Source organism: Microtus pennsylvanicus, chromosome 3, assembly GCF_037038515.1.
Source record: "Microtus pennsylvanicus isolate mMicPen1 chromosome 3, mMicPen1.hap1, whole genome shotgun sequence".
Lineage (NCBI taxonomy): Eukaryota > Metazoa > Chordata > Mammalia > Rodentia > Cricetidae > Microtus > Microtus pennsylvanicus.
This window is the reverse complement of record NC_134581.1, coordinates 138,569,250-138,595,889: the sequence shown is the minus strand read 5'-3', so window position 1 is coordinate 138,595,889 and position 26,640 is coordinate 138,569,250. Positions and strand designations below refer to the sequence as shown.

Sequence of the window (26,640 nt, the reverse complement as noted above, 5' to 3'; positions counted from 1 at the left end):
GGGGCGCCCAGCGGTGCGGGGGCGTGGCCAGAGGCCCAGCAGTGCGGGGGCGTGGCTAGAAGCCGAAGCCCGCGGCCGCCCATTGGCCACCCAGAGGCCCCGCGGGCGGGGCTCTCGGCTGGGTCCCTCTAGGGCGCTCTCGGGCGGCGGGGGAGGCGGGGTCGGCGGGAGCCGGGCAGCCAATGGGCGCGCGTCCCTCGAGCAGTTACAAAGGGCCGGAGCGAGGCCGCGGCGGCGGCGGGGAGGTGGGGCGAGGCGAGGCTTGCTGAGGAGAAGCTGCGGCCGGGGCCGGGCCGGGCCACAAACGGTGCCGGCGGGACCATGGAGGCGGCGGCTGCTGCTCCGCGTCGCCGGCTGCTTCTGATTGTGTTGGTGTTGGTGGCGGCGGCGACGCTGCTACCGGGGACGAAGGGTGAGCGGCGGGCGCCTGCGGGGCGCGCGGGCCGGGCCCGGCCTCTGGCTCGCTTCTGCTCTTTCTCAAACATGGCGCGGGGCCGGGGGCGCAGGTGGCGGCGCCCGGCCGGCCGGGCTTTCCTGACCCGGCAGGCGCCACGCGAGCCGGGGCGGGGAGGAGAGGCGGGGCGGGGGCGGTGTCGGGCGCGGGTGGCCGAGCGCCGGGAGGCTGGTCCTCTGAGTCTCCCGGGGGCAGCGACTGGCTAGCCTGCGGAGGTCGGGGGATGCCCTCGGGGGTGCGAGGCCGGCCGGGACCGTGGCTCCCGAGTCCTTTCCCAAGTGGGTCCGGGCCTGGGGCTGCTGGGGTGTGGGAGGGCACCGGAGTGGAAGCGGTCGGGGGATCGGAGCTTGGAGGGCTCCCCAGGGGTTTGTAAGGGAAGCCGAGGGCCGAGACCCCGGGTGCGCGGCGCTGTCTCGAGGGAAGACACCCGCCAAGGGCGACTCATCTTCCACTCGGGGGGCTTTGTGTGAGAAGCGGGCTGGAAGATGCGCGGAATGTTCGCTCTTCGTGCGTCTAGGAAGAGTTAAGAGTCCTGTAACCAGAGGGCTAGCGGTTGTCTTGCGAGTAGAAACTTGAACGTTTGTTCACTCTTCAGGTTTGGGAACGTTTTAATGGGATTGATGCTGTAGACTTGACCGAATGCTTCATTTTCTCGAAGGGGTCGTTGCTTTGGATATATGGTTTCCTTAAGTGAAGGTAGTTTTAGGATCAGACTTATGTGTAGCTGGGTTTTGAGTGGGAAATGTTGTGTGGTTTTCCAAAATATTAATGCTGATTGTGATACTGGATGTCACCCCGTGGAGGGAAGAGGGAAAACTTTGTCAGTAACCGAATTAAAATAGGAGAAAGCAAAATACCGAGGCTCAGCGTTAGCAACTAAAATACAGTAAAAATACATTTCTGTTGCTGAAATTTGATAACAATTTTTTTTTTAAAAAAACTAAAACAAGCTAAAAAATGGTCTCTCTAGACTGGTTGCTAGCTATTGTTAAACTTAATAGTTAACTACTTACTATGAGTCGATTATAATGCATATACAAAAGGTACACCATAGTACAGTATCTGACACCCATAACCGAACCTTCAGGGCTACCAGTATTTGTCCTGTATATTGACATGAAAACTAAGATGCAGGAGATTAAGTTCTTACTAAGTGCAGAAGTTAGGATTTGCACTTAGGCCTTTCAGAGTTCAAAATCGGTGCACCTGCTACACCAAAGTAGCATAGCCCACCTAAAGAACAGTTGGTATTTAATACTTACAGCTTAGGTGTCTTTTTAAATTTACTTGAACATATCCTCCACATAGGTCTGCGTTAGAAGATACTGTGGGTTCTAACATTGACTTAGAAGATACTGTGGGTTCTAACATTGACTTAGAAAGGAAGACAATTAGGGGCAAAGTGGGAGAATTGTAATAATTATGCATCAACTATAAGTGGCCCTTGCTCTACTCAGTTCTTTGACTAAAGCAATTCATTCTTTTCTACCTAGGACAAAGCACGGCACATGCATGTATTTAGCAGTTTTGATTTGGAGGCTGAGAAGGTTGGTCCATGCCCTGGAAGAGTTTATCTCCTACTTAGGCAATTGTGTAATACAAACTGGCCTAGATGCTCTTACTGCTCAGAGCCTAAACTAGCACTTCATAAACTTTTCCTATTTGCCACTCTCTTTTTCTCAAGAAATTCAAGGTCTGTGACCTTGAATATATAGCGTAGAAAGCAGGTATATAAATCAAACATTGTGATACTAATTTAAAATTATTTTAAAACAATTGATTGGTACATACAGTTTTGCCATTTATTAAAGACTAAAGCAAATTTTCATAGTAATGAGGTGGGTGCGTTTATTTTACATAAAGAATTAAATCATTCAATGCCACTTCACGTAATGTGTTTAGGGCCATTTCAGAAAGTGTTGGAAAGTCTGTCTTAATCACAAGATGAAATTCATTTAACAATTTTTAACTTAAACAGTTTTTAAAATCAAACATTCTAACACACACACCACTTTGTACACATGAGGAATGGAAATCTTTTCTGTAGTTAGCCATTAAATTTCTGAAAGAGTAGAAAATTTTGTATGTACAGCAAAAACATTAAAACTCATAAAATAATAGTCTGGACTGTTTTGGCACTGCGCAGCATGACAACGTGTATGTTCAGAGCCAAGGCCGTAGTGAAGTTGCATGATGCAGCGTAAGCACGTACTGCCAGAAACACCTCAGATTCATTACTCATTTGATTTTGACTTAGTTTTGGGGTGTTGTATATTCAGAAGTCCTCTTCTGTTGCCAGAGTTTTGGGGACCCTCCCTAGCACCTCTATATGGAGTTATGACTCAGTTTAAGAAGCTGTGGCCAGCCTGGCACAGTGGCACATGCCTTTAATCTCACCACTTGAGAGGCAGAGGCAGAGATCTCTGTGAGTTTGAGGACAGCCTGGTCCACATAGTGAGTTCTAATCCTACCTTAAAAGAAGCTGTGGCTTAGATAAGTTAGGCTGATGTTTCAGTGTGTCCTTTTAAACATTCAGAAAAAACTTGTATGTCTTTTCTTTATAATTTAGCTTCTTTTAAAACTGCAAGTTGCTCTTCACTGTCTATTATTTATATTTTGCTGCCAATATAGATTTTTGTAGAGAAATTGGTTCTTTGTCACTGATACACAGTATTACTGTTTATATTTGTATCACATGTTCAAATGCTGTTTGTTGCCTGCCATTTCATGACTTTCTTGGAAAACATTCCTACCAGCTTAGTCTTGCCAGTTACCCCCTAAATCTACTTTTTTTTTTCTTTATGAACCAGTGCCAAACTGTTCTGGGCTGTCCATCGAGGTTTGAAGGTCTCTGCTGTGTAGTTAGTACCCAGAGCAGCACTTGACGAGGCTTGTGATTAGGGCCACCCACCTAGAGAGATGACATCTCCACTACAAACTCTGCGTTCTAGTGGTAGCTGCTTTCCCACCAGTTTCTGACTCTTCAGCCCTCTCACTGCGGGCTTCACCTTGTCCCTTCTATGGGAATCAGAGGACAGAAATTCTCAGACTGACATTCTGTGTAGGCTTCACTTAGCTCTCTTTGAATGCCGTCTCTTGGAAATGTATAGATTAAAGTTTGTGTTACCCATTGCTACCATCCTGTGTTGTTGACTAACTGTATGAGTACGTATTGAGTATCCAGGGTAGTAGTAGTAGTATGTCTTTTCGTTATGTCCTTAGAACCCAGCACTGTGTCTTATATTATGTTCTACATAAATGTGTCTTGATTAAATAAATTCTGTTTGACTGGGTAGTCCTATTTATGTAAGTACAGATTATTCTATATTAATTTAGAGTTACATATTTATTCTATATATATAAAATTGGAGAACGTTGCGTGATATGATAAAACAGCTATTTACTTTGTGATACTTGCTTTGTATAATTCATGAAATTGTAGAAATCAATTGAGAAAAGTATGTGAAGTTTCTGGTTTTTTAGCAATGAGTAGGATAGCCACTGCCCAATAGGCTATTTGTGTTTTGATTGGTTAAATAAGCTACTACCCTTGTAGTGCCTATTGTTAAATGTTTTTAATACAACTTTTTTTATGGAGAGACATATTAGTATTTGACAAGGAAGTAGTAGTATAGACTGAAGTGACTGGAGAGGGCTTCCTGGACACTTTCTGACTAAAAATGGTTTTGAAGGGTCTCTAGAATTCAGATAGACACATAGGAGGATTTGATGATTTTTAAAGTTCTTTATGTTTCCAGTTACTGCAGGACAAGAATCAAGCCAAATTATTTTTTAGAGTTAGGTTCCTTAGTCTGCATTGTGTGTTTGAATGTATACATGGATAGAAATGAGACAGAATGGAAATTTAAGTGGGTGGTGTAAAGGAGAATAACATAATGGGAGCTTGCTCGCCAGCGCTGGGCATTCCAGTTGTGACAATCATAGGTAGATTGTCATTTCAGTTTACCCTGGAGAATCCCAAGAGTTATCACATTCTCAGGGCTCCGCAGTGCCAAACTGAGAAAACAAGGAATTGGGTTTTCTAGTTCCAAATCTGTGTCCTGTCCTGTGCTTTAAAATTAAAAGTAAAGGACTTGAAGATGAGGGAGGAACTGGATTAGTGCTGATTTCCTTAAGTAAAACTGATCTTGAATTAACAAAATTTAAGAAAAGTGAGTTTTTCAGGAGGGAGGGAGGATGCTTATAGGTAAAAAGTCACTGTTTTTTATTGCTCATTAAGTAACTTGGCATAGTACTTACAGTTTAAGAGCAGTGGGCTGACAGGATTGTTGCATTTGTCTTGGTGTTAAGAAAGGTGTAGTTGAATTGGGTGCATGTGGGGGAGGGGCTGCACACTGTGAGCCCTTTGCTGCGCTTTCTTGTCATGACTTACATAACACAATGTTTTCTGAACAGATGGACTGTGGTTTACTATCATGTGATTGGGACACATTTTTACTTCCTACTTCTGGAATTAAGGGCAGATGCTGGCATGTTTCTCAGGGATGTTTTGCTTTTCTTCAAAAAAACTTGCTCTAGGAAATTTTGGACTAGTCTCAAATTTATAGTCACTTTGACCCAACCTAGCTGCAGCATTTAGGGCAGCATTGTAGACCTCCCACCCTTTTTTTGAGAAAAGGTCTCGCCGCTGTAGCTCAAACTTGCTAGGCACCTAAGACTGACCTTGAACTTCTGATCTACTGCTCCCAGAAGAGTGCAGATTTATTTATTTATTTATTTCCTTTTTTTTCCTGTATTGAGGGTTGAACCCAGAGTTATTTTGTTTGTTTGTTTTTAACATGCTGAGCAGTTGAACTACATCCCTAGCAGAGAATGTGTTTCTGAACCGAGTTTTCTTAAGAACACATCCAAGCACTTTCCACAAAAATTAAAAATCATTTTGTTGAAGTAGATCCTTTTTTAACCGTATAGTTGGCCTACAGTCCAGTCACTGTAGGTCAGTCTAGTGACTACTTTATTGTGAACTTATAATTGGTTGACTTACCAGGTTCTTGTTTTTGTTTTACCATATATATCCATTTTTTAAATGCCAGTGGAGTAAAGCTGACTATATATGGGTTCAGTTTTACTGATCTGATAACATTTTTTTTTTGTTTGTCTGTTTGTTTTTTGTTTTCTTGAGTCAGGGTTTCTCTGTGTAATAGTCCTGGATGTCCTGGAACTCACTCTGTAGATCAGGCTGGCCTCAAACTCAGAGATCTGCCTATCTCTGCTTCCCCAGTGCTGGGATTAAAGGCATGCAATCACTGTCTGGCCTAATAGGGTATTTTATAAATCTTTTCCCCCATTTGGCAACCTGAAAACAAGACATGCAAAAATAATTCCTAGCTCAAATAACAACCCCTAGCTATACAAGTAGGCTGCATTAATATTCATTAGAAGAATATAATGTAAGCAATTACTTATCTTGTCTCATTTAACCTAATAGCCAACCCTGGATGCTAGTTAGTAGCACACAAAAGGAGCAGATTCTTTTTTACACACTGATTAATTTTGAAAAGTCTGTGGTGGTACAAATCAAACCTGGGGCCTTGAACATGCTGAGTAAGCCTTCTGTCCTAAATTAAATCCTTGGGGCCACAAAATGGCTGCATTTGTCCCAGGTCTAGGCAGCCAGTGCTCAGAAGATAACTGTGGATTTTGATGACATAGATCCTCTTCAGCATTCTATAGCATGAACCACAGTTCCTAAGGTTTTGTGTTTGACCTTTCACTAATAGAGACTTTTATAGTAGCAAGACTGTACTTCAGTTGGAATAGCTATCTATAGACTAATAATAGCCTAGCTAGTAAGCCACAGATGATGGTGTGCTACCATTAACCCCTTCTATCTGGGTAGACAAGAGTTTGCTTAGGTTGGGACTTAGTTTGTATCTATTAAGGTATATGCATGAGAAGCTTCTGATTTCTGTTTGACAGACAAGAAAATCAGAGTCATATTGTTAGGGTTACTCCAACAGGAAGTTCTTCTTTCCGTGAGAATATGAATCAAACTTCTTATTTTTCTACCTTAAAATTTTATTTATTCATTCATTCATTCATCTGTGTATTTGTGTGTCCGTGTATGCAAGTGCCTATGTCCTTCTCTATCATTCTCTGCCTGTTCCTTTGAGGCAGAATCTCTCCCTGAACCTGGGGCTTATATTTTCTCAACTAGGCTGGAAGCCAGTAACCCTCCCATTTTACGGAGCTGTGCTTGCTACATTTGTGCTAGGATCTGAACTCTGGTCATCAGGATTCTGTAATGAGCTACCGTAACTACTGAGTCGTCTCTTCAGCGCCCCCCTCCCTTTTTAAAATAGTTTTGAAACTTGGTCTTGCTATAGAGTCCATGCTGGCCACTGTGTAGTCCCAGACTTTCCTGGGGCCTTAGCTGCTGTGTGCTAGGATTACAGGCATGTACCGCCATGCCTTGTGGCTTGAGCTTGTCTTAATTACAGTTTGGTTTTGCAACTGCATTTGACTCAGTGTGTAATCTTTCCTTAAAGTTATATTTTTAGGTAATTTGAGTATCACTCATGAACCCAATCATAGTTGATCTTTTTATTTGTATTGGTTTGTAGAGCCCATATTAAACTCCTGCTTTTAAAAGTAAGTATAGAAGTGAAAACAACTGAAATTTTGGATTAGAGAAAAACAAAACAGAGCTATCAGCAATTATTAACATTAAAATAGATGCTTTTTGTATTTCTGCACACTAAAAATATACTTATTTTTTTCAGTTATTTTAGTGTTTATGTACGTGTGTGTGTGTTTGTAGCCAAGTTCATGTCATGCAGATGTCAAGTATCTTCCTATATTGCTTTCAACCTTTTTGAGACAGGATCTCTGACAGAACCTGGAATTTGCTGTTCCTGCTAGACTGGCTGGCTAGGGAAAATTCAGGGAGTGCTCTGCCACATGCTGAGATTAGTTCAGCTGTGCTCAACTTTCTATGCAGGGGTCTTAATTCACCTTGTCCTGCTTGCACAGCTAGCACTTTACCAGTTGAGCCACTCCCCTTCAAATACTCTGAACTATTGTGTTTAGAAGTTTATCAGTGCTGATAAAAGTGCTTTACATGACAAAGTTCCAGTTTGAAAATGTTTTTCTTAGCAAATATTTAGTAATGGTTAGCAAGATGGAAAATACAGAAAACTTAGACGACAGGCTTTCATTTAGAAATTACAGTGCTGAGAGACATTGGCACAGACTCAGCTATAGCAGCCACAAAAACTACTTTGCAGAGGCGGTGGAGGTGTAGCCGTCTTGCAGGGGGTGGTAGGGCGCAGAGGATGGAAAGAGAAGCAGTCCTGGTTCTCCCGTCAGAGTGGCACCATGATAAAGTTTTAAGAATTTTCAGCAAATGAGTAAAAGTTTGTCATGTTGGGGATGGATGAGTAAGAGAATTGTGAAAACTGGGCTAGTAGTTTTACTGTGGGGGGAAAAATGTTTACCTGTACCACAGAGGAAGTGGAACAGGGCAGCTGCCTGGAGAGACTTTGGAATTAGTTTGATGATATTGGAAATGGAGTGGAAAAGGAGCTCTGTGACATGTCAGTCAAATCGGATTTAATTCTGTTTCCTGGCACCTGAGTGGCTTCTTCCCTCACCTCTCCAAAGTTGCTCAGATGTTCCTTTTTCTCCAACCCATTTTACAAACTGTTATAGTCTTCTTTTTTTTCTTTTCTGTTCCCACATGGTCTATTTATGTATGTAAATACCGTATATATTTCCTGTGTTTCTTTCTTTTTCCTGCTAGAGGGCAGATGCCAAGAAAGCAGGAGTCTTTGTGTTGACTGGTGTATCTCAAATGCACAGAAAGTGCGTGGTAAATAAGTAAGTGGCCGCAGGTCTGGACCCCTGGAAAGTGTCTGTTATAAGGAGTCTGGAAAGAGAAAGATTAAAGAAAAATGAATTGTGACTTGAGAAAGTTGAGTTAGAGGTATCCAAGTGCAGCTGTCCGGTAGGGAGTGAAGAGCAGACTCTAAGCAAGGAAATGCCTTGCCACTATCTTCTTTCATCCTGCACTCTTTTCTTTGGTTCTGGAAGTCTGAAAAGCCATATTAAGAAGGGTGTTCTAACCCTGAAGTCCTAACTTGGATCTGGATCCTGCTTGGTTCATTGGAGTGTTCCTCGCTCCTATGTTGCAGGGCCTTACTTTGTGTATTTTCCCACTTGCCTAACACAGAAGATAGGTGTTCAGAATCTGATCTTCTGTTATACTGAACTAAGGAAAACATCCAGTCTATTTAGGAATTTGCCTGGCTCCTGACTGAGAAGACAGGAAGTCTCCTGTTTGGAGTTTAGGTTTACACCATTGGTCTCAGGTCATGGTTGCTGATATTACATGAATCTTTCTTGGAGTTCTCCAATCCCTGTCCTGTTAAACGGTTTGTTTTATTTTGTTTTGTTTTCTGCTACTCTTCTGTCCATGACTCAAACCCAGTGCTGTCTATCTCTAGACTGTTTCATTTTCTATTTGAACTGCTCTAACTGAAGTTTGTTTCCCTTCTGATTTTGAAGGCAGCTTCTCAGAAAGTAAGTAGTGTCTTTGTTTCTAAGAATAGATAACACAACATACCTGTCTATAATTATCTTCTAATGGGTGTGTTTCATTGGGAGCACTTTGCAAAGGTTAAATGTTCACTTGCATGGCCACTGTGAAGGTAGTACACAGCAGTGTTTGTAATGTACCTTGTGTGAGCCTGACATAGTAGATACTCACAAGTGGGAATTAATACATATTTAAGTAAGTGAGGGACTACCTTCAAAAAGAGTTGTTTGACAAACTGAAGGTGATTTCAGCTCAAGGAAGAACTTTCTCAGTAGCAGCTGTCACAAAGTACCTGTTACTGCAAATCTGCAGGAGGACTATGCAGGCAGAGGCTGAAAAGCTGTGGAAGAAATTTCTTGCACTATGTGGAAGATTGGATTTGATTATGTCTCAGCTGTTTCTCCTGGAGAATTCTGTGTATTTTCCTTGTTTACTTAGTGTTTTTAGCTGATACACAAGCTAAGCCCCACTAGGATTCATGTTTCAAGATGAACATTAATTTCATGAGGCTGGGGAGATGGCTCGGCAGCTAGGAGTGCTTGCTCCATTTCCATAGAACCAGAGTTTGGTTCCCTGCACTCACATCAGGTGACTCACAACAACTTTAGTTTCACAGGGTCTCACTCTCTCTTCTGGCCTCTGCAGGCACCATCGTATCCCCATGCAGATACCTACAGACATACATGTGCGTGCATCGTGTGTGCGCTCACACACCCACACTTAAAAGATAAAGTCTCTTTTGAGCACTGGCTTCTTTTAATTTCCGTATTGAACTGAGATATTTTACTTATTGATTGTCTTGTACCCTGGCTATTCTCCAAAAAGGAATTTAGCTTGAAATAAAATGAGACCAGAAGTAATGACTGGGAAACAGAAGGACTGGTAGCTGAAGAGGGCTTTGCATTATACTTAGCACAATACTTAGTTAGCTGTTAATTTTCTAGCAGCAAGGGCAAAGGAGGAAACTGAAGATCTCTTTGCCTATTACTAAGAATTCATGAACAACCCTCACCCTCCACCCCCACACAACAAGATTTTGGTTTAACCCAAAGCGCCAAACCCCCCAAGCACAAGATTACTGTGCTCAAAGAACCCCCAAGGTATAAAGTTACTGCTCAGCCGGGCATCTCTGAGTTCTTGTCCTAAGACCCACTCTTCCACACTTTCCTAGGGTTCAGTTTCGTACCTTCTGCCTCTGTCTTTCCTTATTTAAGGCTGTGATTCAAGTGTGGACATATGAGTCCCTAATACCATGGAACAGCTGATGCAAAGCTGGGACATTGGAATTAAGCTTTGCTAGAAGCTAGAGAGAGGATAATGGATAGAGAACAGCATGAAACTATTTGGGCTGGCTTATAAAGACATTTTCCTAATGTTCTTCGATTGGCCTGTGTCCATCTGGAGGGCATCATCAAAGAATGGTCACCAGAGATGAACAGAACGAGACATGATTTTCTTCCAACAGATCCATGTAGGTCAGATGTTGAGAATGTCTTTGTTTTGATTACTTTAGGGGAGATCACATGTACCCAGAGTATGTTCCCCTGTTTTACCAGTCTAAGATACCCACATCAACTTGAGGAACATTCTGTGTTTTGAGGCTTTCTAGAATCTTCCTGTTTCTTAGCAGAATCTGTTTTTATGTAAGCACCCAGAAAAGGATTGATTTGTATTTGTTACTCTTCATGACTTATAAGGATAGCTTTCCTTTCTAAATTTTATTTATTTACTGTAGTAATTATTATTATTTATTATTTGAGTAGTTGATGACGACTTTAGGTTCTTTCCAGATTTATTTATTTATTTTGGCAGTTGTTGACGACTTTAGATCCTTTTCAGTGTTTCCCTGATTTCACCAACAGGGCAAACCTAAAGTTCACCTTACTTTTGATTACTTGCTTCAGGATAACCATTCCATCTAGGTTTCTTAGGTGTGGACCTCACTGGTTACATAATACTGTATTTATAGTTCTAGGACACCTTGTACAGGCATCCTGTTACATTTCTACAATATAAGAGCCTTAAATATGCATTGACATTCAGATAGATCCTTTGACAAAAGCAAAAATGAAAAGCCTTTGTACTGGACGCTAGGACTAATGGACATATTTGAGAGCGCTGAGCATGGAGGACTTAGCCAGACCTACTCTGAATACAGCGACAAGAGGAGCAACTGCGGCTTCTCATTTGTATGTGCGTGCGTGTATGGTTTTTTTCTTGATTGATTCATTTCTAAATTGAACTGTAATGTGCTCTAATTGAGTCTCTTTGTTTAGCACATGGCTGTTGATTTGAGTATTCTCCAATAGAGAAACTGACATTTTAATTTTGTTATTCAATGTGCAACAGATTTAAATAAAACATCAAGATGGTCTATTGTAGATTTCCTTCAATGGTAATTATATGTAATTATTTTTACCAAAATAAACAAGTTAAAGTAGTTTTAGTTATTTTATCTAATTTTATATTTGGAAAAAAATTACAAACCAGGGGCCAATTTGCTTGTGTTTCTCAGTGAGGAAAGATATTCTGATTGCATGCCCCATACAGCTTTGGTATTGACACGTGACAAAAACAAAGCATAGCAGGATGAATTCTTTCTTCTTTCTGTTTTGTGAGTCGAACATCATGATAGGCAGGTCCTTTACCACTGAGCTTCATCTATCCCTAGATGAGATATATCAACTCTTAAACCCTTTTTAAACATTGTTTTGTTGTCGTTTTGTTTTTGTTGTTGTTGTTTTGTAAAGACAGGGTCTTATTCAACTGCCCATCCTGGTTTTGAATTTGTGATTCCATTGTCTAAATCTCTCAAGTAGCTAGAACCTGTGAGCCCCTGGACCTGGCTTATGGATTGCTTTCTTAGAAACTGAAGTGTTTATCTAATTCTTCTTTATCAATAAAAACTTGAAAGTCAGATATTGGGCTAAGAACTTAAATGATCAGAGAGGTGGTGGAGAAGTGACCAGTGACCTTCCCCCCCTTCCTTCACCCAAAATCCAAAATCCTCCCTGCTACTTCCTGTGTCTCTGTATGTTCTTGGTCCTCCAAAACCTCTCTGGCTAATTTTGGTCAGCTAGGAGCTAGCTCCATCCTGTGATTTAAAGTAAACTTTATTGACAGTTTGAGGAGTGTCAGGGTGCAATCAAAATATCCCACAACAATGAACTAATTTTTCCATCTTAAATTATTTTGCTTTTCTTAGTGTATTTTACTTTTGTGTCTTTTTACTTGTCCTTATGCATGTAAAAGTAAGTCTGTTTGTTCTCACATGCGTGATCACCATTGTGTCTTACATGTTACCTTTTTATTAAACAAAAAAGGCCATTTATTTTAGTGAAATCTCATTTGTCATTCATTTGTTTGTTTTTGAGGCAGGGTCTTACAATGTAGCTCCAGACCATGCTGGCCTTGAACTTACAGAGATCCACCTGGCTCTGCCTCTCCAGTGCTGGAATCGAGTCAAATTCAGCTTGCCCTTATCTGCTGATGGGAAATGTAGAAAAGAGGGTGGTAGGGAGGGAGCAGGCATCCAGCAGAAATGCAAGCTCAGAATTAAGGGTGCCTTGCAAAGAGTGTGCCCTGAGGAAATAGTCTTCCTAAGCAGCTGGGTGCTTTAATAGTTTGGAGTCCCTGGAACTGGGAAAACAAGTCTCACAGAACAGGTGGATATAATCACCTATGATCTATTCTAAACCATAGCTAGAGCTTAGTAATTGCTGACTTGCATATAACTGTCATAATTCTGTAAGAAGAGTCTTCTGTGCTGTGTCTTCACTTCTCCAAGTGATACCAAAGCCCTCAGTCCTCTGATCCTAGCAGGTCTTTATGTTTCTCCCACCCCTGCAGGCTTTCTTCAGTAACCACTTGTTAGTAGCAGTTGGAAGCTTACCACATTTCTACTGCCGAGTTTCTTGATATCTAAGTTTCATGGTCTGAAAACGTATCTCATCCCAGACTTTTCTATATACAAAGTTTAGACTTAAGCATTCACCAAAAGGAGTTCAGTTACTGTGAGGTGGTTGTTTCCACCCCAGGGAGTCTATGAGTCAATGGTTAAAATAGTATAGATACATTGTAGAATTATTACCGAAGAATTCATTTTGCTGGTTTAAGAAATCAACTTGCAAGTCAGGTAGTGGTGGTGCATGCTTTTAATCCCAGCACTCGGGAGGCAGAGATAGGCAGATCTCTGTGAGTTTGAGACCAACCTGGTCTACAAGAGCTAGTTCCAAGACAGCTAGGGCTATTAAACAGAGAAATCTTGTCTTGAAAAACTGAGAGAGAGAGAGACAGAGACAGAGATAGAGAGACAGAGAGAGATATCAACATGCATGGTTTAATTCCGTTTTTTTCTTATAGGAGGGACTATAGTTGCTTGTTTTCAAATTTCTTTTCTGGTGGAGATGAATAATTCAGATGAGAGAAGGCAAGAACACACAAGCTTGTGTAACTACTATGTGTTATCATTTTTAAGTTTTCAAGCTTTCTAATAGTGCCTACCATCTAATTTTGCTAGGGTCAATACATTTTTCATTCAGCAAACAATTTGGAATTAAGTAAAGCTCAATACAGAGGGAATCAACCAAGGGTAGAATGAATTTGCTTCAGTAGAACAGGGAATAAGAATTTAATGTTGTGAATGCTACCTTTTTTATTATCAATAAAAGTCTTAGAGAATTATTTAACACCATAAACTCTGTACATGAAAAGCTTTTAAAAATCTAATTACAGCCGGGTGGTGGTGGCGCATACCTTTAATCCCAGCACTCAGGAGGCAGAGGGAGGCGGATATCTATGACTTCTAGGCCAGCCTGGTCTGCAAGAACTAGTTCCAAGACAGGCTCCAAAGCTACAGAGAAATGCTCTCTTGAAAAACCAAAACAAGCAAACAAAAAAACAAAAACAGAAAACAAAAAAAATAATTATAAGGCAAGTATTAAGTGTAGTTATATTTTGTTTGTGTTTTAACAAATAAGGCTTGCCTGAAGATCAAAGTGCATACTTTTAATCCCAGTACTTCGGAGTCCTATGCCTTTAATCCCAGCACTAGGGAGGTGGAGACAGGAAAGGATATGTCTGGGCAGAGAGACAAATACAAGGCAGGAGGAGGCAGGACCTCAGGTGCAGTCTAAAGCAGTTAGTCCGAGGAAACAGTTTGAGAACAAAATTGCCCTTTTAATCTGAGAATTTGGTAGAGGTAGAAGTGGCTGGCTGCACTGAACTCTCAGCTTTCATCCTCCAGTATCTGATTCTGGGTTTTTATTAAGAACAATTAGAATTCGTGCTACAGTTAAGTCCACGAATATTTAGCAAATTTGAAAGATTATTTTCTTTTTGAAAATTTTCTATGATTGTGTTAATGTATACAGAGGACTGTAAATCTGCCTCCTCCTCCCCAGAAATATTTAAAATGCCACTAAAAAATGTCAAAATAATGTAATTTGTATCTGATAACAGGAAAATATAACTATAATAAAATTAATACCAGACAAAGTAACAATCAAGCTGCAGAACACTAAGGTAAATGATGCTTTATTTTGATAAGAGATACCATTCCCCAGTATGCATTATTAATCTTTATGTAGCTATTAAAATATGTATATATGTCTAAAACTGTTAAAATAGAAGACATTTATATAACTACTGTAAATTAAGAAAAGCAGGATTCAATTTATAGAATAAATATTTCATGAACTCCAATTTTGTAATCATAAATAGCATTCTTTCCTAATACTTCTGGATTTTCCAGGAGGTTTACCATATGGAGGTTTACAAAGAACACTCAAATTAGAAATTAACAGTAAATAAATAAATGCAAAATAGATAATTTAAAAATAATAGATAAAATAATCTTTTAGTTAAGGGAAATCTGGTTATAGACTAGAAATAAATATGCACCCTATATATCAAAAACTGTTGGTAATTCTGCTAAAGTAATGTGTAAAGAAAAATTTGAAGGCAAGGAGTTTGAAGATGAAGCTGGAGAGAGAACATTTCAGTAAATACAATGAAAATAGAAGTGCTGGAAAAATAGATTTTATCAGTAAACTACTAAGTCATTTTTGTAAACGTTATTAAAATAGTTATTTGTTAAAGTTTAAAAAGAAGAATGGTATCTTAATATGTTTCCGCTTTAGTTCTTTCTAAGGTTGGTGAATTTTAAGTCAGTGATTTATCTCTTTCTGTATCCAAGTGCCCCATCATGTTTTTCTTGTTTTACCTTTCTCATTGAGAGAAAGGTCCTGTGAGCTGCTGTGCTTTTGTATGTAATGCTGGGTACTGAATCCAGAGCTTGTATACTTGACTCTACTCACAGAGGTGTGTGTGTGTGTGTGTGTGTGTGTGTGTGTGTGTGTGTGTGTGCAGTTTGCTAATTGCCTTTTTTTTAAATGAATGTGTAGATTTTTTATCAGTTGTCTGCTGCCAGTTTCAGTGGTTCCTGTGTCATCTCCCCCAAATGGTTCCTTTCCATTAACTTTCCTAAGTTTATAGTTATGGGAGCCTTTTTCAGAGAGCTTTTCCTTTTCTGTACTCAATCTGCACTTTGCTTGGCAGTCACCAGTGATGTGTTTTGTTCTCTGTATCATGAACTAGAAGGCAAGAGTCCTCCCTTCCACATCCTCTGAAGGGTGTTCTTTCTCCTTGTGCAGCTTACACAGGCTGTTGTTTCCTATGGCGCTCCTAGACGGTTTCTTCAGCAATGAGTCACATAGGTCTTTTTTTTTAATATTTATTTATTTATTATGTGTATAGCATTCCTTCCACATGTGCCTGCAAGCCAGAAGGGGGCGCCAGGTCTCATTATAGATGGCTGTAAGCCACCATGTGGTTGCTGGGAATTGAACTCAGGACCTCTGGAAGAGCAGTCAGTGCTCTTAACTTCTGAGCCATCTCTCCAGCCCCTGGGTCACATAGGTCTTTAGCTGTTTGCTCGCCCAGGTGTTACTTCAAAGGCAAAGGTAACTATGGAAAGTGGTTACTACATCTGTCTTCTCCCTCAGTTATGGCTTGTTCCTCAGGACGATCTGCTACATCTCTGCACAGCCGAGGAGCAGTTGCCTCCCTACTGCCGCGCTTGTTCTCCAGAGAAAATGTGCAGCCCTTCATCTTATGCTACTTCAGTGCGAACACTACAGGGTTTCTCATTGTTTTCTTTCTTTTTTCCAAAATAAATATTTATTTGTTGATGTAGCACTTATAACTTTCTGTTTCTTTATTTGTAAAACATCGGACGGGAGTCAGCCTGAACATTCATTGCTAACAAGTTGTGGTATGAACTTGCTAGTCAGGAGTGTTGCATATACAACTACACCCAGGACCTATTGCAGTACTGTAAATTTGGGTTGTAACTGAATTGTATTTCCTGTAGATGTCTTCTGTGCCCCCACAGTAAGGTTCTTTTGCCATCCTGATTTAGACACTACTGAAAGTTGACATGAGTGGAGAGATAATAGCTCCTGTGAGTGCCCACTGCTTTTGTGCCTACAGCTTCTGCTGTGCTCTGTGTCAATATTACTTCCTGGAGCTGTCTCAGCTTCTAAAATGGGGAGCAGGATGAAATAGATGCGCTAATTGAGCATCCATTGAGTGAATGCATAACAGTCTTGGATTATTGAGTGCTTTGAGCGCTGTGCTGCTATCTAACCCCCAAGTCTACATTTAACTCTCAAGTCTTCTATAATTGGTATTGTTACAGAACATAAGTCAAAAAATTTAGGCTAAAATAAACTCATGACTTTTCAGATTGACATTATGGCTAGCTGGTACAGCTAAGATTCAGTGTTAAGTCTTTTTGTTCCTGAATTCTATATGCCTAACTATTATGTTATTATAATACCAACTAATCAAATTGTACAAAAGCCTATTTAGGAGAAAATCAGAAATGTAGTTGTTTAGTCACTCATTGCCCGAGCTCTTCTGAGGCTCTAGTGCAGTGTTAGGTACACCAGCCTGCTCTAACATATCCAGCCCCAGGACTGAGAAGAACTTGGCAGACTATAGTTGCACCACATGGAGCTTTATTTCCTGCTCTCTGTGCAATTAATGACAAGATCATTTCCTGTCCTTGTTCTGTGTCATAGTTGGTCTCATCGCCTTGTTTTTGATTCAGGGTTTTCAGTCACAAATACTGATGGCCTTCTGTATGCTCACATTTATGTTCTTATTTCCTTAGACTAAATTCTAAGAAATGAAATAAATGAATTAAAGGATGATTTTTCAAAGGATTGTGTGTGAAAATTATTTTCTAGAGTGAACAAAAGCTTGAAATTGGCATGAAGTAACTGCTCCCTAGGATGAGTAAGGGCTGAGACTGTAAAAGAAGTGTAGAGAAAAAGGACGAGACATAGAGAAGCATCTTAATGTTTTTATTACATTATATTTTTATTGATTATTTAGGAATTTCACATAATGTACCCCACCACACTCACTTCCAAGCCCTCCCAGGTCCATCCCCCACCCTTGTGGTCTTCCCCCAGAAAAAGAAGTGTGTGGGGAGGAGGGGGGAACCAAGTCCAATTTTTGTTGCCTATACTCAATGGAGCATGGTCAAACTCCCAGTAGCCAACCTCTAAAGGAAACTGAGTCCTTCCCCACCGGCACCCCACCAGAAGCCAGCACTGTGGAGAGCTACACTTCATTGTCTTTATTACTATTTTTAAAATTTCTCTCTGATGGCTTTCTGTCTAGGCCATTCCTTTTGGGGTCGGGAAGGGTATGGGCTGTCACAGAAGCCTTCTATGTCCTTTCTCAGCTGTCAGTCTGCAGTAGTTGATACCACTGCAGAGCAGTTTCCTTGCCCTCTACCATCAGCGGGAGTACGGTCATGAATTTCCACACTGTTTCTGGTGTTAGCACCGACTGCAGACACCCACATGGTCTTTGGCATTAGCACTGCCTTAGAGATCAGCGTGGTCTCTGGCGGCAGTACAGACCGTGTACTGCCAGACATCAACACTACCCTCTGCCACAGCACAGACTACCCACCCATAGTCCTCCATGGCAGCACAGACAGTGGACATCCACATGGCCTTCATTGGTAACATGGCCCTACAACATCAATATGGTTCCTAGCCGCAGCAGGACCATGGACCAAGATGTGGCTGTTGGTAGCAGCAGGACCCACGAACATCAGCATTGCCTCAGGTGGCTTCACAGGCCACCCACCTCAACATAGCTTTGTGTATCCACACAGATCACGGACACCCACATGGCCTGTGGTGGTACTACATGTCACAGACATTAACATAGCCTTCAGGCTGCTGTAGGACCATGGACATCCACATGAACCTTGGACTTCAACACAGCCGGGGGCAGTGAATCATAGATACCAACGTGGCCTCTAGAGACAGCATGGACCATAGAGTTATCTTGAGGAGGCCCAAACCAGAAAACGAACCCTTCTTCATCTCAGGCATCCAATCATTGCTCAGAACCAAAGCATGATCCTGGGGCTGGGCAGTGTGTTTGGAGTGCAAGTCCCAGGCTGCTATACACCATCTTTTTGGCCCTACTCAGCAAGGGCGTGTCCCCGTCCACCACAGTCTTTTCTCACACGTCACTGCCTCTCTCCATCGCCCGCTCACCACCGCTCTGTTCTTCATCCTTCCTACGTCTCCATCATATGTTTGTGCATAGTAGTGGCATTGGAAACTGCAATGTGTCACACACTATATTTTTTTGCCCCAACAGCTTTATATGCAAATATTCATTGCAGTGAGTCATTGGATTGATTCAGGGTTTCTGAAGCACCATAAATACTGGACCATTGGTGAGACTCATCTAGGATATCCCGCTCTTGCCCAGTGTCAGGGTGATGTTGCAGCTAGGCAGGTTCTATCCAAGCTCCTGGCTGCTGCACACCTCCCTGCCCTCAGTGACTGCTGCCCCACCCTCCGAGGCTCGACCTTTGTGCTTGGCTCCTGTGGCCAGGAGTCACAGCAGGGCAAGCAGCATCGCTCCATCCAGCTGGCCTAGGACTGGTCCTGTTTAATAATGACCTGTTTCTGTAGGAGCAACAGGCCGCCACACATCTATCTGTACTGGCAGTCCCATCGCTCATCAGGCATGACCTTTGTGCATGTAGCCTGCTGACTGAGACACCGCGAAGGGTATAGATCCGTCATCCTCTGTGCATGTAGCTTCGTTCCACCATCTTTCTTTCCAGTTCTCTGAGTCCCCTGTTTAGAAGCATATTCCCATAAGTCTTGCCCTTTTGCTTTTTAGTTGATCTGAAGCTACTGCAGGCTCTGCAGACTCCTTTTCTGCCTTGAACTCTGAAAGAATGAACAGTATTATTAAGAACAACTTGGGTAAACAGAAGGATTGCTAGGAGATAAATAAAAGCCTAAAATCAGGATTCCTTAGAAACTTGTGAAGTGGTTTCTGTTTGTCAGGAATAGCCATTCCTCCCCATCTCCTGCCTCTGGGTACAGCACACCAGACAGTTCTCCTTGTGTTTACCCAGTCTGAGTCCAGCCCACATACACACATACACATAAAAAAAATGTGGCTCAACTGGATAGTTTCACATTTAGACCCCAGCCTGAGATTATGTTACTGATTGCAAAGATAAAAAACAAACTCAGTGTTTAGTACCTTTCTACTATACTGTCCAACTTGGTTTCTATTCCCCAATCTCTGGGATTATGCAAAATTTCAATTCTGAGACCCACATTTCATTTGAACTTTTAACATTCTAAAATCTGAATATACTTCACAGAGTCACAAAAATGACAGGGAGATGATAGGAATAGGACACACACCATCTCAGTCCAACTTCTAGGACAGAAAGGCAAGACAGAATATTGCAACTTGGGATTGTTGGGTCCAAAGTGGGACCCAAAAGATGGCATTACCACTGACAATGTCATAAATGGGTTAAATTAAGATGTAAGAGAAAGCCAGTAAGAAGCTAGAGCGAATGGGCCAAGCAGTGATTGAATTAATACAGTTTTTGTGTAGTTTGATTTTCTACAACTTGAGCTCAGTGACTGCTAGAGAAGATTCTCTTGCAGAGCTTAGACCTTTATACTGTGTATGTACATCTGGAACCTCCTGTCCTGTTTATCACTCAGTCCATTGTTGTCTTTCACTGTATTCTGAGATGCTAGGTTGGTTCGTTTTGTCATGGAGCTCATTCTTCTTTGTCAATTAAAGCCAGAGATATTAGAAGCAAATGACCGGCATCGTAATTTTTCTTATTTTTCCACAAATTGTCAAAAGTTCTATATACAGAGTCACCAAATCTCTTGCCTCTCACAACTGGTGAATCACAATAATCAAATGCATCTGTCTCCTTAAGTTTGTAGAATAGTTCACACCAGGTGCTTTCAGTATTTTCCAAGCTTCCAGGAGAGGCTTCAGTAACTGTAAGTGTTGGCAAATTGGAAGGCCTATTCCATATACTTAAAATATTCATCCTTATATTCTGTTCCTCTAGAACCCCACTCCTGGTACCATTTTCTATCTTAGGTAGGGTTACTATTGCTGTTGTAAAGGGAGGAAAGGGTTTTATGCTTCCACATCACTGTTTATCAATCGAAAAAGTCAGGACAGAAATTCAAGCAGGGCAGGAACCTGGAGGTAGGAACTGATGTAGAAGCCATGGAGATCTATCTGCTGCTTACTGATTTCTTCTTCTTAGCTTGGTCAGCCTGCTGTTTTATAGAACCAGAACCACCAGCCTATGTGTGGCTCCACCCACAATGGGTGGAGCTTTCCCACATCAGTCACTAGTTAAGAAAATGCTGCACAGGCTTCCCTGCAGCCTAATCTTATGGAGGTTTTTTCTCAATTGAGACTCCCTCCTCTCTGATGACTCTAGTTTGTGTCAAGTTGACATAAAACTCGTCAGTACAAAAGAGATATTCACATTCATGTTTATAGCTGCACTGTACACAACAGCCAATGTATGTAACCAGCTTAGATGTTCGTAAGCCAATGAGTGCACTAATATAGTCCACATATACAGTGGAATTTTGCTCAGCTGTGTCCATGTCGGAAAATGGACAGAATTGTAAATCATGTTAAATAAAGTGAGCCAAACACAGAAAAACAGATGTCTTCTCATGTGCAAGTGGGATTTTAAGTGTGTGGGATAGGTTTAGAACAGGACTGTGAGCATATGAAGGATCTAAGAAGGTAATGGAATACCTATGACATAAAAGAGACTATTTGTGAAGGAAAAGGTGATAAGGAGAGGACATGGAGGATGAATTGTAATATAGCATAATGATACATATGTGTGAGTGTAGTGTTAACTTTCATTACTTTGTGTACTGACTTGAAAGATTTAAAAATTGAAACTAAGACTTAATTTAATTAAAAATATTTTAATTATATTTTTATGTGGAGTGTGACGTGTGTAAGAGAAAAGTGTGCCACTGCAAATGCATGTAGATAGAGAACAACTTAAAAGACTCCATTTTCTTCTACTATGTGGTTTCTGGGGATAAACTAAGGTTCCTAGACTTGGTAGGAAGTGCCTTTATTCACTGAGCCATTTTGCCAACCACTACTTTGACCTAGATATTATTTGTGTGTGCAGGGGTGTGTATGGGTATGGGTGCATGTGCGTCACTGTGTGAGGAGAGGCCAAAGAACAACTTTTGGGAGTTGGTCATCTCCTTCCACCTTGGGTTCTTGGAGTCAAGGTTACGTTGTCAGACTTGCATGGCAAGCACTTTTACTTGCCGAGCTGTCTTGCCAGCCCAAAGACCTTATTTTAATAAAAGAGGAAGGAGGTGGAGGCTGGAGAGATGGCTCAGTGGTTAAGAACACATACTGTTCCTCCAGAGGACCTGAGTTCTGTTCGCAGCACCCAAATCAGGTATGCACAACAATCTACAACACCTTCTTCTAGTCTTCCCAGTCACCCATACGCACATGGCATATACTCACACAGGCACTCTTACATACACGTAAAGGGAAAAAAATAAAAGAGGGAATGAGGTAAACGAGGATCTGGATGTAAATAATAAAGTTACTTCTTGTTTCAGGTGAGATAAGGTGGTGGGTATTGAACCCAAGGCCTTGCACGTGGTAGGGAGCTGCTTTACCACTGACTATATCCCTAGCCTTTGCTTTTTTTGAAGCAGTCTTGCTATGTATGTCAGGCTACACATTTTGGGATTTGGGAATCCTTTTGCCTCTGCTTCCTAAGCACTAGAATTACAAGTGTGCACTACCATGCTTAGCTTGCAGACTGGAACCTGTAAGAAATGACAGTTAAGATAATCAATATGTCTATAATAATCTGTTAAGTTTCTGTTTTAATTTTTCATAATTTACTAGGTCATATAATAGAAATCCTGTATTCAGTCATCTGGTTTAGACTGGAAAAATGGAGTTTTAAAATCCCCTCAAGAGATAAATTTTTGCATAACTAAGATTGTGCTGTATGATATTTATCTTGTCTAGTGACCTTTCTTGTTGAAAGAGTAATAAGAGAAACACTTCAGCTTTTTCAAAATTTCATCATATGTTTACCTCTTTGAAAGGAAAATGCAAAATGTATTTTTCACAATGTTCTTTAGATTGTAGACATGAAATTAGAAAGCATAAAACAATGTTTGGGGTTCATTTACAATGATACACTTAATCTGTAAACTAAATACAAAGACAACAAAATATAGCAAAATGTAGGAGACTGCTCTTCATTTCCCGACTGCCCAACAGCTCAGACCCGAAATAACCACACAAAAACTGTATTAATTCAATCACTGCTTGGCCCATTAGCTCTAGCTTCTTATTGGCTAACTCTTACATCTTAATTTAACTCATTTCTATTAATTTGTGTATCACCACGTGGCTGTGGCTTACTGGCAAGGTTCTGCGTCTGTTTCTGATGGGGCTACATGGCTTCTCCCTGACTGTCTTCTTTCAGCATTCAGTTTTATTTTCCCTGCCTAGCTCTGTTCTGCCCTGCTATAGGTTCGAAGCAGTTTCTTTATTAACCAATGGTATTCACAGCATACAGAGGGGAATCCCGCATCGAGCAAAATGCAAATTAATATAATTATTTGGCATGACAATTTGTTTCTATTTCATTGTAGAAATAAAATGGCCTTAGGTCCAATTTTATTTTTATATGTGTTTCACTGTTCTAACTGCAGTGATAATAAATGCTGCAAGCGGCTGTTTTCATCAGTAATGTTCAAGATAGCATTAATGACCTCAAGGCTTGTTGGTAAGTTCAGGATAATGACATCTCATACCTAACATAAACACTTGCTAGCAAGCATTCCTCAAATATTAGTTTTAATGAGATGTTTCGTTTACTGAAAGATAGGGCTAGTATTATACTATTGTTGAAGTCTCTACTAAATGGTTTTCTAAAATGAGAACAGAAAGTATCATTGAATATTAATAGCCATATATACTGCAAGTTAATGTTTGCAAGGTTTCCTACAAAGAAGGGCTTTGTATGGGTGTGCATGGATTCAGGACACCTGTGGTACTGGCTTTTTTGAGTCTACCAGGTCTATATTGCCTGGTGCATTTTGTATTTTAAGTTTTATTGGTATGGTTTTACTCTATACATACTGTGAAGCTGTCTTGTGTGTAAAGTGTGCCACAAGGACATTTGACCTGAATGAGCTTTTCACACAGCTGTAAAAATAGTAGTGAAAGCTTTGTAATGCTTTTGGAGATGGTGGCTACTCAGGATCCAGAATGTTTATCATTATTGATGGATTATCTTTGGAATGAAAATGGGTATGTAACTCATAGACTGTGTGTGTGTGTGTGTGTGTGTGTGTGTGTGTGTGTGTGTGGTTTTTCGAGACAGGGTTTCTCTGTCGCTTTGAAGCCTATCCTGGAACTAGCCTTTGTAGGCCAGGTTGGTCTGGAACTCACAGAGATCCACCTGTCTATGTCTCCCAAGTATTGGGATTAAAGGCATAAGCCACCACTGCCCAGTACTTTTCTCTTCTTTGTGACCTCTTGTATGGGAAACCATCTACCAAATATAATTTTTTGGTACTACCTCGGGGTCCAGAATAAAACAAAACAGCTAAGCAGCCCCTCCTAGCGTAATGAGAGACACTGACAACTATAGACAGGTTGTTGTGCATCTTTAAGGGTGCAGAGGGGTATAAGAACACATGGAACAGACCCCAGTTATCTGAAGGGGAGGACTTGAGATCACATGTGGAATGGGTCTTTGAGTAGGATCTTGAAGGGTGAGAAGCAGAGGAGAGGTGGGTTTAACTAGGTAGAGAGAGGCACTAAAACTCTTCGCCAAAACTGACATACTATTATCTCTTTCTAAAAGTGATGTCTCTTTATTTTTCTTGAATTCCCTTCATATTTGAGTAGAGTTAAGTTAAATGGCTGAACTCTAAGAAGAAGGAAAATATTCTTTCAATTTATTGTTACTATTTATGTGTATGAAAGAGTGAACGTGGTAGAGAAAACAACTTGATCTTTTCTTTCCATCTTTTATATGGGTTTTGAGAATTGAGCTGAGATCAGCAGGTTGTGTGGCAAGTACCCCACTGAGCCGTCTCATTGGCTCTGAAAATATTTTTTTATAATGATCAAAATAAAACTTTGTTAGTCTGTTAAGATAATAGACAGTGTGCTGATTGCAGCAGCTACCTTTTGAAGCAACTGTTCAAGAAAAAACATGGTGTTCCTGAGTTAAGAGTTTAGCTTCATATTAGTTCAGGGTCTCCAAACAACACACCTTCTTCTAGTAGAGCAGAACTCTTCATTCTCTTGGCAGTGGCATGTGACAGCATGTCCAAAGTGCTACCAACCAATAAAGCCCACTTGAGCCTTGGTTGGTGTCTAGGGCTTTTACTGAGGATCAGTCGCCAGCCATTGTATTAGTGAGATTGTTCATTGCTTGACAAAGTATCTGAGAGTCGAGCATTACCGTCCTTTGTCCTTAATGACTCTCCCTCTCTCTCCCTCCCCCTCTCTATTTTTTCTCATTTTACTATTTCCAGATCCCCAGAACATAGGACAGTAATACCCACATTCAGGGTAGCCACCCCCCTCACCTCTACCCCAAATCTTCCCTGGAAATGCCCTCAGAGGTGTGCTTTACAAGTCTCATAGGTGGTTCTCAACCCAGTCAGGTTGTTGATCTAGATTAACTATCACAGTCTATAGGTCTATGGTCTGCATAGCAGCCGAGCTAAGGACCTACTGCCTCCATCCCAACAAACAAAAATAGGTCTCTTCTCTGAATCACATTGTTAGTGCAAACTATTTGGTCAAATTGGTACTATGTGACCCAAAGCCTTACTTGTAGAGAAACATTCTTATCAGAGAGTACATCCCAGAGGCTCAGCACTCAGATCCCGTCAAGGACAGTTACTCTTGGGATTATGCTGGCCTGCTGAATAAACTTTGCTGCACAGCACACTAGCCATTTAGGAAGATAGCTTTTTCTGGCCTGCCGTCTGCTTAGCTTCTCCCTTTCTAGATATAATAAACTTCCCTGGTCTCATCATTGTTGACCGTTCTTCCTAACTGGATTTTCCCCTTGTCAGTGAGTAATTGGATCACTTACTGTGTTGTTCATTCAGCAAGCAGTTGAATGCTGCTGTCAGGCGTAAGGCTCTGTGGTGAATTTTCAGATGGGTATGAGTCTCTGGCCTCAAAGAACTTAGGTTTTCTTAGAGGAGGAAATAATAAAAGCATTTTTGGTAAGCTGTATGTATTACTTTGGGGAAGCACTTAATCTCACTAGAGGATATCGGTGTGTATATGGGAAAATGTTGACGACAGCAGATACTTCCATAAAGGGATCATTCCTAGAGTTGAGCCACAAAGATTTAATAGGTGTAGTGGGCATGTAGCTAGTTTGCCCATGTGGCTAGAATAGTCTGCCCCATAATAGTTAGAAGATATATGTCTTAGGATTTGCAAGAGTGAGTAGAAAACCTGTGGCTCAATATGCATCTCTTTCTATTCATTGCCATGAATCTACTGAAAAGGCATTTCTAGGCTGTATTGAGTTTGTGGCAGTACTTTTAGACATTGATTCCCAATCACTTGTGAGGGGTGGGAGGTGGGTATATGTGGATGTCTAATTTAGGGCTAGGAACAACTATAACTGTACCTTGTTTGAAATGGGAGAGCAAATTCTTGCCTTATCTAGAAGAAATTTCGTATAATTCTTTTCTAGGAAGCAGATGGAGGGGTGGGTAAAAGTCTAGGTTGAAATTTCATTAAATTACCTTGGCTTCTATTTTATGTGATTCTTGGACATTCTAAGAGTAATATGTTTGCTATTTGAGTAGTACATAAATTGTGTTATAATAGATCAAAAATATACTAATAGTTGTAATGTTGAACTTTTAAACTGAACCTTGGGATTCTTTTTCCTAATACATTTTTTTCTTTTTCTTCAGCATTACAGTGTTTCTGCCACCTCTGTACAAAAGACAATTTTACCTGTGAGACGGATGGCCTCTGTTTTGTCTCAGTCACAGAGACCACAGATAAAGTTATACACAACAGTATGTGTATAGCTGAAATTGACCTAATTCCTCGAGACAGGCCGTTTGTTTGTGCACCATCTTCAAAAACAGGCGCTGTTACGACAACATATTGCTGCAATCAAGATCACTGCAATAAAATAGAACTCCCCACTACAGGTAAGTTGTTGTAT

The 26,640-nt window shown here is 40.9% G+C and overlaps 1 protein-coding gene across 2 annotated transcripts in view; it reads left to right on the top strand.

Annotated features, from left to right (window-relative positions):
- The first annotated feature begins 234 nt into the window (after window positions 1–234).
- The window catches only part of Tgfbr1 (transforming growth factor beta receptor 1), a 51,786-nt gene continuing 25,380 nt past the window's right edge, over window positions 235–26,640 (top strand). For both annotated transcript variants that reach the window (XM_075967255.1, XM_075967254.1), the window contains exons 1-2: window positions 235–412; window positions 26,381–26,626. In XM_075967255.1, coding sequence (XP_075823370.1) covers window positions 322–412; window positions 26,381–26,626 — 337 coding nt within the window. In that variant the 5' untranslated portion in view covers window positions 235–321. The remainder of the gene's footprint in view (window positions 413–26,380; window positions 26,627–26,640) is intronic.